At 46.5% G+C, this 13,376-nt stretch overlaps 1 protein-coding gene across 1 annotated transcript in view; it reads right to left on the bottom strand.

Moving 5' to 3' along the window:
• Nucleotides 1–13,376, bottom strand: part of RAD50 (RAD50 double strand break repair protein) — a 99,964-nt gene that overhangs the window by 64,237 nt on the left and 22,351 nt on the right. The window contains exons 7-11 of the mRNA XM_030212157.1: nucleotides 6,658–6,786; nucleotides 5,310–5,475; nucleotides 4,819–5,012; nucleotides 1,922–2,128; nucleotides 674–856 (exon numbers count right to left, since the gene is read on the bottom strand). Coding sequence (XP_030068017.1) covers nucleotides 674–856; nucleotides 1,922–2,128; nucleotides 4,819–5,012; nucleotides 5,310–5,475; nucleotides 6,658–6,786 — 879 coding nt within the window. The remainder of the gene's footprint in view (nucleotides 1–673; nucleotides 857–1,921; nucleotides 2,129–4,818; nucleotides 5,013–5,309; nucleotides 5,476–6,657; nucleotides 6,787–13,376) is intronic.

Below are 13,376 nucleotides of genomic sequence, written 5' to 3'. Positions count from 1 at the left end.
ACACAGACTGCAGTTCTGAGGGCGGTGCTGGGCCCCCAGACACTGAAGACACGCAGAGTGCCTATCAGTGAGCGAGATTACCCGGGCGCACTGGGTGCACTTCTTGAAGCCGCTGGAAGGCTTCGATGTCATGGGCGGAAAAATCACGCCGACGAAATCAAAGGCCGAAATGGCGAAAATTGAAGCACCAAAATTTAAAGGGAGAAAAATCTCGACCGAGGCCAAACTAGGCCTACCCCGACAACGAAAGAAAACTTACGGGGCAAAAGCTGTGAAAATTACGGGAAGGGCAGAAAACCCGAAAAGGTCTTCCGGAACACTTCCGGAGCGCTTCCCGAACTTTTTAAAAGAAAAACAAGGAAAAAAACACGTCGAAAAGGACGCGCGAGGTCGACTCTCTGGGGCACGAACGGCGTAACACGACCGTACCGAGCGCGGACGAAAGAAGACTGGCCGGCTCGAGCCGGTTTCGGGCGGGAAGACGGCCGCGCATGCGCGGTGCGCATGGGCGCGCGAGGACTAGCAAAGGCCTTTGCTAGTAAACTTTCCGATGGAGGGGGCTGCCGAGGACGTCAACCCATCAGTGAGAACAAGCAGCCTGCTTGTCCTCGGAGAACTATGGTTCTTAGGTACAGAATCCATGCCATTAAGACAGGAAGTGGTATAAAATTACCTTGTCCTTCTTCAGCATGTCCAATTGTGTTCTGGTCATCGTGTGCATGTTCAGCTGCTCCATCTCTTGGTCCAGTTTACGCAGGGTCCTGTCCAGCTCTCCTTTTTCTCTCTGCAACTCTGTAATTTCAGCTTTTGAGTCTTCTATGCTGCTGGCTCTCTCAGCGTTAACCAGATCAACTGTCTAATAACATAAGACAAATAAAGATTTTAAAATAAATAAAACAAAACATTCTTCAGTTTTTGCAGTGTGACTATGGGCACAGATCAGCAGGCACAACTCTGGTTGTCTTGTGGGCAGATTGGATGGACAATACAGGTCTTCATTTGCTGTCATTTACTAGGTTACCATGAAATGTTTGCACAAGGGGAAAATGAGAATAGTGTGCCTTTCTCTTCCATCTTCCATGCAGTCTTCTCTCACTCCTACCACATTAGGAAAGCAGAAACATGATACTCTAAACATACAGGTCAATATTTAAAAGCTCTTTTCTGGATAAAAGCAGTTGCTATCCAGATAAATGCTGTTGACCAGGATATTGCACTATCCAGACAGGGCCTCTGAAAAGCCTCAGACTGCTTCTGTACTATGTGGATAGTGCCAGTGCGGAACTAGGGTAGCCCCAGACCTTATCCAGAAAGTGGCATCATTCAGCCTGCTCTCCGGATAAGTTAGGACAGAGTGAATACTGACACTAGCTGGATAAAATCCACCTTACTTGGATAGTGGCACTGAATATCCAGATATTTTCTGATCGCTGCAGACAGGGTTTAAAAGATGCTGACTGCAGGTGACTGAATATTGACCTGACAGTGTCAAACTCTACCCATTAGGGGTCAGAGCTACACTCCCAGAGCTGCAATAAATGGACAACTGAAAACCAAACTAAACAAACCACCCTGATTTCAGCTAGGGGTGCTTAAGTTCTGTTTGCTTTGGAACGTACAATACATATTTTAAAAAATATATTTTTTCAGTGTTTTAATATCTTCCTCTCTATGCAGACCTGCATTGGTTTGCCTGAAGCTTTGAGATCTGATACTCCAGCTGATGGAAGTACATAAACTGGTACTACCAATTTCTCTTGTTGTGACCAGGACGCACCTGATCAATCTGAGCACTTCATCTGGTGAACAGTAAGCACCAAAAAACATGGGCTTCTGTCAAACAGATGCTTCCACCTGAACAGGACGGCTTAAGCTAGAATTCTGTAAATGTTCCTCCTCACTAAAAGTGGCAGATTCTTACAGCCTTGGCAAGTTCCTGGTCCAGTTCTTGAATCCTGTCCACAGAACCTTCCAGCTGCTGAAGTTCAGACTTCACGTTTTTCAGCTCCAGCTGCTTCTTGTTTTGAATGTCTGATTTCAAGTCAATGGTTCTTTGCAGTCCAGTTTTCTTGTCTCTCATTTCATCGATCTGCCTCTGCTTTGTGGCTTCTTTCCCAGAAAATTCTCTCTAGGCACAAAATAAGTCCCCAGTGGTGTTAATTCATTAGATCATCAAAAATAAATCTTCCGCTTTCACTAGAATTCAAACGGCATTTAAAGGACACATAAGAAGGATGTCTACTACAGGGAATGCTCTCTCACAGAGACAACTCTCCCAGAATTACACGGCATGCTTTCTTTCTCTTAAGAATGCAAGTAAGATCATCACAGGCACACAAAACAAGAAACAAAAGTCCTTGTCATTGTCAGGACAACAAGTGTTGGCCTGATGTACTACAAAAAAAAAAAAAAAGAGAGAAATGCCTGAGAAACACCGTGAAGACATAATACAGCAGACAGAAAGCACCAAAAATTAAACAAACCAAAAGACAAAGAGCATCTTTTACTAAGCCATGCTAGTGATTCCTGGTGCAGCAATGCTGTCAAAGGCAATTCACTTTGAATGGGCTTCGTTAGCACTGCTGCGCGGTTTGGTAAAAGAGGCCCTAAAGCAGCACTGGAAAATGACATTTTATTTATTTATTTTTTTACTGTGCTTATGACACTGGATAAAAACACAGGATGAAACAAATACATTCACAACAGACATCAATGTATGTATAAGAGTTAATCTGAAAAAAAAGCAGACTTGGCTTCAATGCATTATCAAATCATTTCACTGCACATCAGCCCCCAGAGTGAATGCTGTGCCTTCTCCAAGGAGGCTGAAAAGAAGAACAATGGAGAGAACTGAAGTGGATCTACACTAAGGGAAAAGATTTGCCTCTCTGTGCTTGAGCGCTGTAAGAGGAGCCCGGAGACTCCATTACGTTTGCATCATGGATGCGAGCACTGATGGAGAAACGTGCACTAGCTCCAAACATCTGCTGGGTAATTTTTCATGAGTATGCGCTGTTATGGCAGACAGAGGATTACTCCTGGCACTTATGATATCAGCATGACATGCTAAGCACTGTGGGACCAGTCAATTGAAGAGGGAGGGTCTTTATGTTAAATCTCTTTATTGCTTGAAAATAAAGAAATATTAAAGAGTCCAAATATTTATTTGGATTCACAATTACTAGCATCATACAAAATTTGAGATAATAAACAGGGTTGTGTTTCAATTAAGAATTTTAATCATGATTAATCGTGTGACTAAAGGCGAGGCATAGCCAGCAGTGTATTGGGGGAGGGGGCACAGAGATGGACTAGGAAGGCATGCATTTCCTCTCCCCCCCCCCCCCCCAACATCAGATATCATACCTTTGCTGGTGGAGATGATGAAGACCCACCAGTCGAAGAAATCCAGTGCCAAAGCAGCCCCCTTCCTCCTTGTGCTGCCTCAGGAGCGAGGAAGACAGCAGGGTGCCTCAAGCCGCTGATGCCGGCATTCTCCAAACATGCTCAGTTCATTCATAAACTGAGCATTCTTGGGGAGTGCAAGCGCTGGTGGCTGGAGACACCCTGCTGACTTCCTTGCTCCTGAGGCACTACAAGGAGGAAGGGACTGACTCAGGCAGCGGATTTCTTCGGCTGGCAGGGCTTGAGCTACCCTACCAGCAATTGAACAGGTACTGCAGCTTTGGAGGAGGCCTGAGTCCAAAGAAGGGGGCCCAGGTCTTCAAAGCCCCTCTCCTCCCCTCTATGCCACTGATTAAAGGCCCAACATCTTCCTTTCTCCTGCCTCCAGGTCCAACTCTCTCTTCCTCTCCTCTTAGGTCCATTATCTCTCTCTCTCTCTTCCTTCTCTCCCAACCCCCCCACTCCCCAGTCCAACACCTCTCTCTTTTTCTTCCTTCCCTCCACTCCAGGTCCATTATCTCTCTCTCCCTCTCTCTAAACTCAACATCTCTCCCTCTCTCTGAACTCAACATCTCTCCCTCTCTCTTCACTTTCCTCTCTCCTTCAATTTTCCCCTTTCCCCGCCCCCCTCCTGTTCACAGTCCAGCATCTCTCTCTCCCCCTGGCCATCTGAGGTTCTCTCTCCTACCCTCCTCCCCAGCCACCCAAGGTTCTCCCTCCCTCCCTCTGAGCCCAACGTCTCTCACTCTTTCTTCTCCCTCCATTTCCCTCTCGCCATTCTCTCCCTCAATTTGGCTTCTCTTCCTATTTCTCCCTCCCCCCGTGCACAGTCTAGTTTCTCGCCCTCCTCTTTTAGCCCTACCCACGGTCCCCCCCCCCCCCCCCCGAGGTTCTCTCTCCCTCCCCATGACCATCGGAGGCTCTGTCACAATTCTCTCCTCCTGCGGTTCTCTCTTAATTCCATCCCTCCCCCCCCACCATTGCTGCCCATCCAAAGTTATCCCTCCCCCCCCAGTCTGCTGGTGGATCTAGCTCCCACCCCCTTCCCACCCGGTTTACCTTTTAGTTGTCTCTAAGTCTTTGGGCCTGGAGCCGCGGCAGCTGTACTGAAAAGCTGCCTGCGGCCTGCATTGGGCCTTTCTTCTGTCCCGCCCTGACCCTTCTGAAGCAGTGGTATAAACCTATACACATATTCTTTAAAAAGTATAGCAGGCTTTTGAAATATTTTCTCTACATTTTATACATATATTTCATGAAATCTGTTGCCTGATAAGTAAATTTCAGTTCACGCCTGAAGATTCTACTGTATTACATCCACTTGCAGTTAAGCGATGAACAACATACTTCTAAAGGAGGGAGGTCATTTTTCTAAGAAAAGGAGATCACCAAAATGTTAAGATAAGAGCTGCTTACTGCCTGCTGATTTGCAGCCTCCTCTTCTTTCGCCTGCCCTTCCTTTACCAGCTCGTGAAAACTCTGCACTTGTCTGTCATTGAAGGGGGCTCGCTCGTAGCCATCGAGCTCCAACTGTACTGCCAGTGCCTGGATCAAGGAATCACGTTTCCTGATGTTCTGCTGGTGGCGATCTGCCTGTAGCTGAAGACGCCCTGAATGTGGGGGGGGGGGGGGGGGAGGGGAGGGAACCCCAGAAAAAAATCATCAACTTATGATTCCAATTTTCAAATTTAAATAGTATAGTACAGTTGAGTCCAAGAATCTGCTGTCTTATGAAAATGTGTCATGAATAGGATGATAATGTTTCCTTTAAGATGGGTGAAGAATCACGGTATCCATTTCTCTTCATACGGAGTGTAAAATTAATCTTTATCCAGGTAAACAGCTGTAGCCTTGACAGCCAACCAGCAAGCACAAAGGGTTGCATGTCAGCAAAATGTTATAAATACCCTGTTCCACCAGGAGATCAGATTTCTCCCGGTTGAGTCTCTGGCAGTCCCGGTTGGATGAGTCCAGTTCCCGCTGGTGCTCCGTTAATCTCCTTTCCTTCTCTCTCACTGTCCGCTGGTGGTTTTGGTACATCTCACCGAGCTGCTCATCTGTCCCCTGAAACACCTGGGCAATAGAAACATGAAAAGTGGCATTAACAAACTTGTCTTTAATTCAGGTTATTTCTTTGTTTTGTGCGTTCCATGTGGCCCATCCAGGGCTAGGAACAAAAGCTTGCAATCAGCTTGAACTCACCCCTACATTTCTCCATTCAGTACAAACCATTCCTCCCCATATTCATGCAAGAGGAAGAAAGGTGAAATGATTAACCGAGAATATATCATTCACATAAGTAATACAGAGTTCTAGCAGAAGTATCAATGCTGGAAAAAATACTAATTTCTGACTAGCAAGGGGAGAGGCTTTCCAGACTGCAACAGGCTTTCTTCTTCAGAAATGCCATGTGTGACTTCCACAAAATAACTGCACTTGGAAAAAGGATCCCTAATATTGGAAGCTCATGCATGCCATCACCTGTGGACAACATTTATCTTACCCAAATAAAAAAGGAATAGTGCCCTGCAAAAATAATTTTCTCCAGGATCAAAGCAGCCGCTAGGATCCTGAATTACCATAGGGTCACTATGGGGTGAACACAACTTTAAAAAAATCAGAGGCTATTTTAGGAAAACAGTCTCTTTTCCTCCATGAGGACAGTTACTTTTTAAATACCATATTAGCATTCTCCTCAAAATAAGAGTCATTTCTTGACTTGAATTTTCCTTATGTTTTTTATTTACTAGAGCTTTCCTCCAAACTGTTAAAAATAACTTTGTGGAAAAGAAAAGTACCTCTAATTTGAAATTTATCCCCTTTCTGAAACTGTTCTTCAATAAAAATAGCACAGGTCAATGTGCTCCATACAGCGTTATGGTGCATTTCAGGTCATGAATAGTGCAAGTTCAATCAGCTTATGATGACCATATGTCATGGAAGAAAGGGTTTTCAAAAGAGAAAGAACCTGGAAATGTAATGGAAAAACTCCATCTTCGTTTTTCCCCACTGCATGGGACATCTGTAAAAAATCTTCACTAGACCAAGGCTTTCAGGAATTTCTCTTCCAAGGTACACCCTCAGAGGTACTTGTTGGCCAGCAGGGACTGCCATGGAGCATCAATCATCTTCCATCCCTTCTTGGGACTCAATGTACCATCTATGCTGTACAACAAGGACTACCAGCCTTGATGGATCGGGGACAGAGGCACAGCCTGCCTCTCTCATGTCTATTCTAAGACCTAGTTGACAAACCTTTTCCATTTTTTCTTCCAGATCATGGTTATCTTTCTCCATCAGCTTCTTCCTGCTTTCTAAGGCTTTTATTTCATTGTCCAACCTCATGACTTTGCAAAGATTCTGGTCAATGTCTGCCAGACGAGCCTGTAAAATGAATCAACATGTCACTGAAAGGGATTCTAGCCATAGGCCATGGGTTATCACAGCTGATGTCTGAACATTTAGTTGTTGGATCAGGGCCCAAAGCCCTCATTTTATCTGTTATCCAAACAGATTGCTGAACAGCTGACCCTCAACTACCCATGAAGGGCAACATATTGAAATTGCATCCACAACAGTACAGAATTAAATCCCAGCCCTTCAACTACAATATCAGTAATGCATGTTGCCATGAATTAATTTAATGCAAGATATCAACAATGAATATGCATGAGATACATTTGCATGCACTGCCTCCATTGGAAGCATATCTCTCTCATACACATTCATTGCAGGTATCCTGAAAACCTGACTGGCTGGTTGTGTCCCAAGGACTGGGTTGGAAACCCCCTGCATTACAGCAGCAGTGGAGCAGAGAAACAGGATTCTACTTTGGCCTGGAAGAATTAGTACAATCGGGTACTGAGCTGCTTAGGAGACAGAGGAGCAAAAAGCAAAGTGAAGATTTAGAAGGTTAAAGACATGGCTGTTGAACAAAGAACAACAAAAACAAAAAAAGAAAATCAAAAAGCCTGGTTTAATAGTGAGAGAGAACAAATCATAATGTGGCACATTGGGATGTATTTTCCAACTTTCACTTATGCACTCTGTTATTAAATGACCTCCTTTCATAGTCAGCAGCACATTTCCTCCCTATACCCTATTTCAACAATATTTTCAAATTCTCCCTAATTTTTCTGCTCTCCATACTATTTTCAGTACAGTTTCTGTTAGTCTGATCGAAAAAAAAAAAAGAAAAGAATCACACTGCCTTACTACATCTATGGCATCAGTGAATGCTACAGTATATTTTAATCAATAAACTATTAAAACATTATTTCTTGCAGAATTACTTAAATCTTTGGCTTCCTGGCATACACAAAACTCTTTGTTGTACTGAAATTCACCTTGTTCAATTCTGATTGTAAATTGTTCAGAAATAACTTGTAAGGCAAATCTAGAATTAATTGAATTCTGCCTTTGATTCCTGTACCACTGAAAGGCCTGCTGGTTTATTTTTTCCCTGCATGATGGTGTTCTCTCTCATCTTCTCTATTTCACTCCTTTAACTTTCCTCCCTTGAACACTAGCTGCTCTCTTTCTGTCCTACAAGCCTTCTTCCCTTGTACGTCAGTCTCTACTTTCCTGTCCCAATGGAATTCTTTTCACTTTAACTATTATACTACTAGTAAAAAAAGGCCCGTTTCGGTGAGCAATGAAACGGGCGCTAGCAAGGTATTTGATTTCTGCAATAATTGTGTTGAAAGTGGTTTATTTTATAATTGTGTTGTGTTGGTAATGAATATTTTACATTTTTGTGTTATGTGCCATTTCATTTGTTATTTTTTGTTTTGTTGTACTATTGGTTGTTTTGTTATTGTGTTTGTAGGATGTAGTGTAATGAAGTTACAAAGCTTTTTTTCCCCCCAAATTTTATTAGTTTATTAGATTTGTAATATTTGTTTATACACAATGTTTTTTTGTGTACTATGGATAGTGTTATTTCTTTCCCCTTTTTTGTAGTCTGTGAGGAGACAAAGTTTGGCAGTTACATGAAGTGAGTGTGTTAGGAGACATTAAATTTGGCAGTTACATGAAGTGAGTTTGATTGTGTGTGAGTGTGTTGCATGGGAAGGAGTATGTGTGAATGAGAGTGGTTAGGGGGTCTGTGTGGTGTTGGGTTACGTGTCATCAGTGTGTGTGTGTCACAGAGTGTGTGGCTGTGTGTCACACTGATAGTTTTTGTTGTTCTGAAAGTGAGAGGGTTGTGTTGAGTGGTAGATTGTTTGTGAGTTTCTGTGTTTGTGTGATCTTGTGTTTTTGTCTCAGCCTGTCGTTTGGGAGGGTGGGAAAAGAGTGGGTGGTGGTGGAAAAATGTGAGTGTGTGGTGGGAGAGAGAGTGAGTGTCCATCTGTTCATATTGTGCATCTGTTTTGTGTATGTTTTTTATTAAGGGTTTGGGTGGGGGGGGGGGGGGTTGTGTGGGGCGGTATTGTTGTTATTTAGAGATAGAGATGTTTCTGATAGTTTTTTTTTTTTTGGGAAGTGGAAGAGGTTGGGTCAAAATTGGAGTGCGAGGGCGTGTATGCTGTAGTAATGTTGTGGGTGAGTTGCCATCTGGATGTGTTTTTTGTTTGTTTTACAGTTGCAGTTCTGTTGTGTTTTTTTGTTGGCCTGGGGGTTGGGGGAATATGTTGTGGATGGGGCTTGTGTTGTGATATTTGATTCTGCTTCTGTGTGTTTGTGACACAGAGTGTGTGTCTGTGTATGTTTTACAGAGAGCGTTTGTGTGTGTGTGAAAGTAAGAGAGGGTGGAGTAGACTGGTAGTGTTGTTTTTTTTTGTTTTTTTGTTATGTTGTGTGTGCATCTCAGAATGGAAAGGGTGGGTGGGTTGTTGAGCTGACAGTGTTTTGGTGTAAGAGGGGGAGAAGGGTGGTTATATATTTGGGTTGAGAGTGAGTGTGTGTGTGTTTTTTGAGTTTTTCTTTTTTTGTTTTGCGTGTGTGTTAAGGGCAGTGCCTGCATTGTTTTTTTTCTTCTTTACTGCTTCATTGGGAGGGTGCTGTGATTTTGAAGATGTAGGACGACTTTTGAACTGATGTTTGGAAGGGTGGGGGTCTGTAGGCGCACAGGCGTTTGCTGACGGGAGGGTGGTGATAATGTGTTTTCTTAATGGGGTAGGTCGACTTCTGAACTGATGTGTTAATGGGTGGGTGTTGTTTATCCACTGACCTGTTAAACAGAGCATAACTCCCAAATGCTTGTCAAAGATATTAGCCCGATAAAAAGTCTCGCTGCAGCTTGCTTGTTAACCCTTACTTTCCACAGATCCATGTGTGCTAATACAGCAGCTAGAATTCTCTCTCTGATCTGAAAACTAACGCAACCGCCCTTGTATGCCTGTGGGTTTCTTTTCTACTGCTTGAACAGGGTCTTGGAGTAGCAGGTGCATCTGAAATGGTTCGCGTAACTGAACAGATTTTCATGTTTAAAGACCTGCTGCTTGGATTTACTGTGTCTGTAGTCTGGAGGGTGGAGATAATCTGTTTTCTTAATGGGGACTCGGGAGGTAGTCGTTCGGGAAGGAGGTGGAGTGCGGTGTGTGGAGATAATCTGTTTTCTTAAGGACTCTGGAGGTAGTCATTCGGGGAGGAGGTGGAGTGCGGTGTGTGGATATAGGGTATGATACATACCTGTAGCAGTTGTTCTCCGAGGACAGCAGGCTGATTGTTCTCACGACTGGGTGACGTCCGCGGCAGCCCCCACCAACCGGAAATAAGCTTCGCGGGACGGTCAGCACGCAGGGCACGCCCACCGCGCATGCGCGGCCGTCTTCCCGCCCTTGCGCGACCGCTCCCGCCAGTTGAATGACTAGCAAAAAATATGAAACACACAACTCCAAAGGGGAGGAGGGAGGGAAGGTGAGAACAATCAGCCTGCTGTCCTCGGAGAACAACTGCTACAGGTATGTATCATACCCTTTCTCCGAGGACAAGCAGGCTGCTTGTTCTCACGACTGGGGTATCCCTAGCTCTCAGGCTCACTCAAAACAAGAACCCAGGTCAATTGAACCTCGCAACGGCGAGGGTATAACAGAAATTGACCTACGAAGAACAACTAACTGAGAGTGCAGCCTGACCAGAATAAATTCGGGTCCTGGAGGGTGGAGTTGGATTTACACCCCAAACAGATTCTGCAGCACCGACTGCCCGAACCGACTGTCGCGTCGGGTATCCTGCTGGAGGCAGTAATGAGATGTGAATGTGTGGACAGATGACCACGTCGCAGCCTTGCAGATCTCTTCAATAGTGGCTGACTTCAAGTGGGCCACTGACGCTGCCATGGCTCTGACACTATGAGCCGTGACATGACCCTCAAGAGTCAGCCCAGCCTGGGCGTAAGTGAAGGAAATGCAATCTGCTAGCCAATTAGAGATGGTGCGTTTCCCGACAGCGACCCCTAGCCTGTTAGGGTCGAAAGAAACAAACAATTGGGCGGACTGTCTGTTGGGCTGTGTCCGCTCCAAGTAGAAGGCCAATGCTCTCTTGCAGTCCAATGTGTGCAACTGACGTTCAGCAGGGCGGGTATGCGGCCTGGGGAAGAATGTTGGCAAGACAATTGACTGGTTAAGATGGAACTCCGACACCACCTTCGGCAGGAACTTTGGGTGGGTGCGGAGCACTACTCTGTTGTGATGAAATTTGGTATATGGAGCATGAGCTACTAGGGCTTGAAGCTCACTGACCCTACGAGCTGAAGTAACTGCCACCAAGAAAATGACCTTCCAGGTCAAGTACTTCAGATGGCAGGTATTCAGTGGCTCAAAAGGAGGTTTCATCAGCTGGGTGAGGACGACGTTGAGATCCCATGACACAACAGGAGGCTTGATAGGGGGCTTTGACAAAAGCAAGCCTCTCATGAATCGAACGACTAAAGGCTCTCCAGAGATGGCTTTTCCTTCCACACGATAATGGTAAGCACTAATCGCACTAAGGTGATTCCTTACTGAGTTGGTCTTGAGGCCAGACTCTGATAAGTGCAGAAGGTATTCAAGCAGGTTCTGTGCAGGGCAAGAACGAGGTTCTAGGGCCATGCTCTCACACCACACGACAAACCTCCTCCACTTGAAAAAGTAACTCTTTTTAGTGGAATCCTTCCTAGAGGCAAGCAAGACCCGGGAGACACCCTCAGACAGACCCAACGCAGTGAAGTCTACGCCCTCAACATCCAGGCCGTGAGAGCCAGAGACTGAAGGTTGGGGTGCAGCAACGCTCCGTCGTTCTGCGAAATGAGAGTCGGAAAACACTCCAATCTCCACGGTTCTTCGGAGGACAACTCCAGAAGAAGAGGGAACCAGATCTGACGGGGCCAAAAGGGCGCGATCAGAATCATGGTGCCGCGGTCTTGCTTGAGCTTCAGTAAGGTCTTCCCCACCAAAGGTATGGGAGGATACGCATACAGGAGGCCGGTCCCCCAATGGAGGAGAAAGGCATCCGACGCTAGCCTGCCGTGTGCCTGAAGTCTGGAACAGAACAGAGGCAGCTTGTGGTTGGTCTGAGAGGCGAAAAGGTCCACCGAGGGGGAGCCCCACGCTCGGAAGATCTTGCGTACCACTCTGGCATGGAGCGACCACTCGTGCGGTTGCATGACTCTGCTCAGTCTGTCGGCCAGACTGTTGTTTACGCCTGCCAGGTACGTGGCTTGGAGGAGCATGCCGAACCGACACGCCCAACGCCACATCCCGACGGCCTCCTGGCACAGGGGGCGAGATCCGGTGCCCCCCTGCTTGTTGATGTAATACATTGCAACCTGATTGTCTGTCCGAATTTGGATAATTTGACAGGACAGCCGATCTCTGAAAGCCTTCAGTGCGTTCCAGATCGCTCGGAGCTCCAGGAGGTTGATCTGCAGATCCTTTTCCTGGAGGGACCACAGACCCTGAGTGTGGAGCCCATCGACATGGGCTCCCCACCCCAGGCGAGATGCATCCGTCGTCAGCACTTTCGTGGGCTGCGGAATTTGGAATGGGCGTCCCAGGATCAAATTGGTCCGGATGGTCCACCAGAGCAGTGAAGTGCGGCAACTGGTGGAGAGGCGGATGACATCTTCTAGATTCCCGGTGGCCTGGAACCACTGGGAAGCTAGGGTCCATTGAGCAGATCTCATGTGAAGACGAGCCATGGGAGTCACATGAACTGTGGAGGCCATATGACCCAGAAGTCTCAACATCTGCCGAGCTGTGATCTGCTGAGACGCTCTGGTCTGCGAAGCCAGGGTCAAGAGATTGGTGGCCCTCGCTTCGGGAAGGTAGGCCTGAGCTGTCTGGGAATTCAGCAGCGCTCCTATGAATTCCAGAGACTGAGTTGGCTGGAGATGGGACTTTGGGTAATTTATCACAAACCCCAGCAGCTCCAGAAGTTGGATAGTGCACTGCATGGACCGGAGGGCTCCTGCCTCCGAGGTGTTCTTGACCAGCCAATCGTCGAGATATGGGAACACGTGCACTCCCAGCTTGCGTAGATAGGCCGCTACCACCACGAGGCACTTGGTAAACACTCGTGGGGCAGAGGCGAGCCCAAAGGGCAGCACACAATACTGAAAGTGCCGTGCGCCCAGTCGGAATCTGAGATACTGCCTGTGAGCTGGCAGTATCGGGATGTGAGTGTATGCGTCCTTTAAATCCAGGGAACATAGCCAATCGTTTTTCTGAATCATTGGCAGAAGGGTGCCCAAGGAAAGCATCCTGAACTTTTCTTTGACCAGGAATTTGTTCAGGCCTCTCAGGTCTAGGATGGGACGCATCCCCCCTGTTTTCTTTTCCACAAGGAAGTACCTGGAATAGAATCCCTGCCCTTCCTGCCCGGGTGGTACGGGCTCGACCGCATTGGCGCTGAGAAGGGCGGAGAGTTCCTCTGCAAGTACCTGCTTGTGATGGGAGCTGAAAGACTGAGCTCTCGGAGGACAATTTGGAGGCAGGGATGCCAAATTCAGGGCGTATCCGCACCGCACTATTTGGAGAACCCACTGGTCGGAG

Source organism: Microcaecilia unicolor, chromosome 8 (genome assembly GCF_901765095.1).
Source record: "Microcaecilia unicolor chromosome 8, aMicUni1.1, whole genome shotgun sequence".
In the NCBI taxonomy this organism is placed as follows: domain Eukaryota; kingdom Metazoa; phylum Chordata; class Amphibia; order Gymnophiona; family Siphonopidae; genus Microcaecilia; species Microcaecilia unicolor.
The sequence above is the reverse complement of the archived record's forward strand: the minus strand, read 5'-3'. Positions and strand labels throughout refer to the sequence as shown.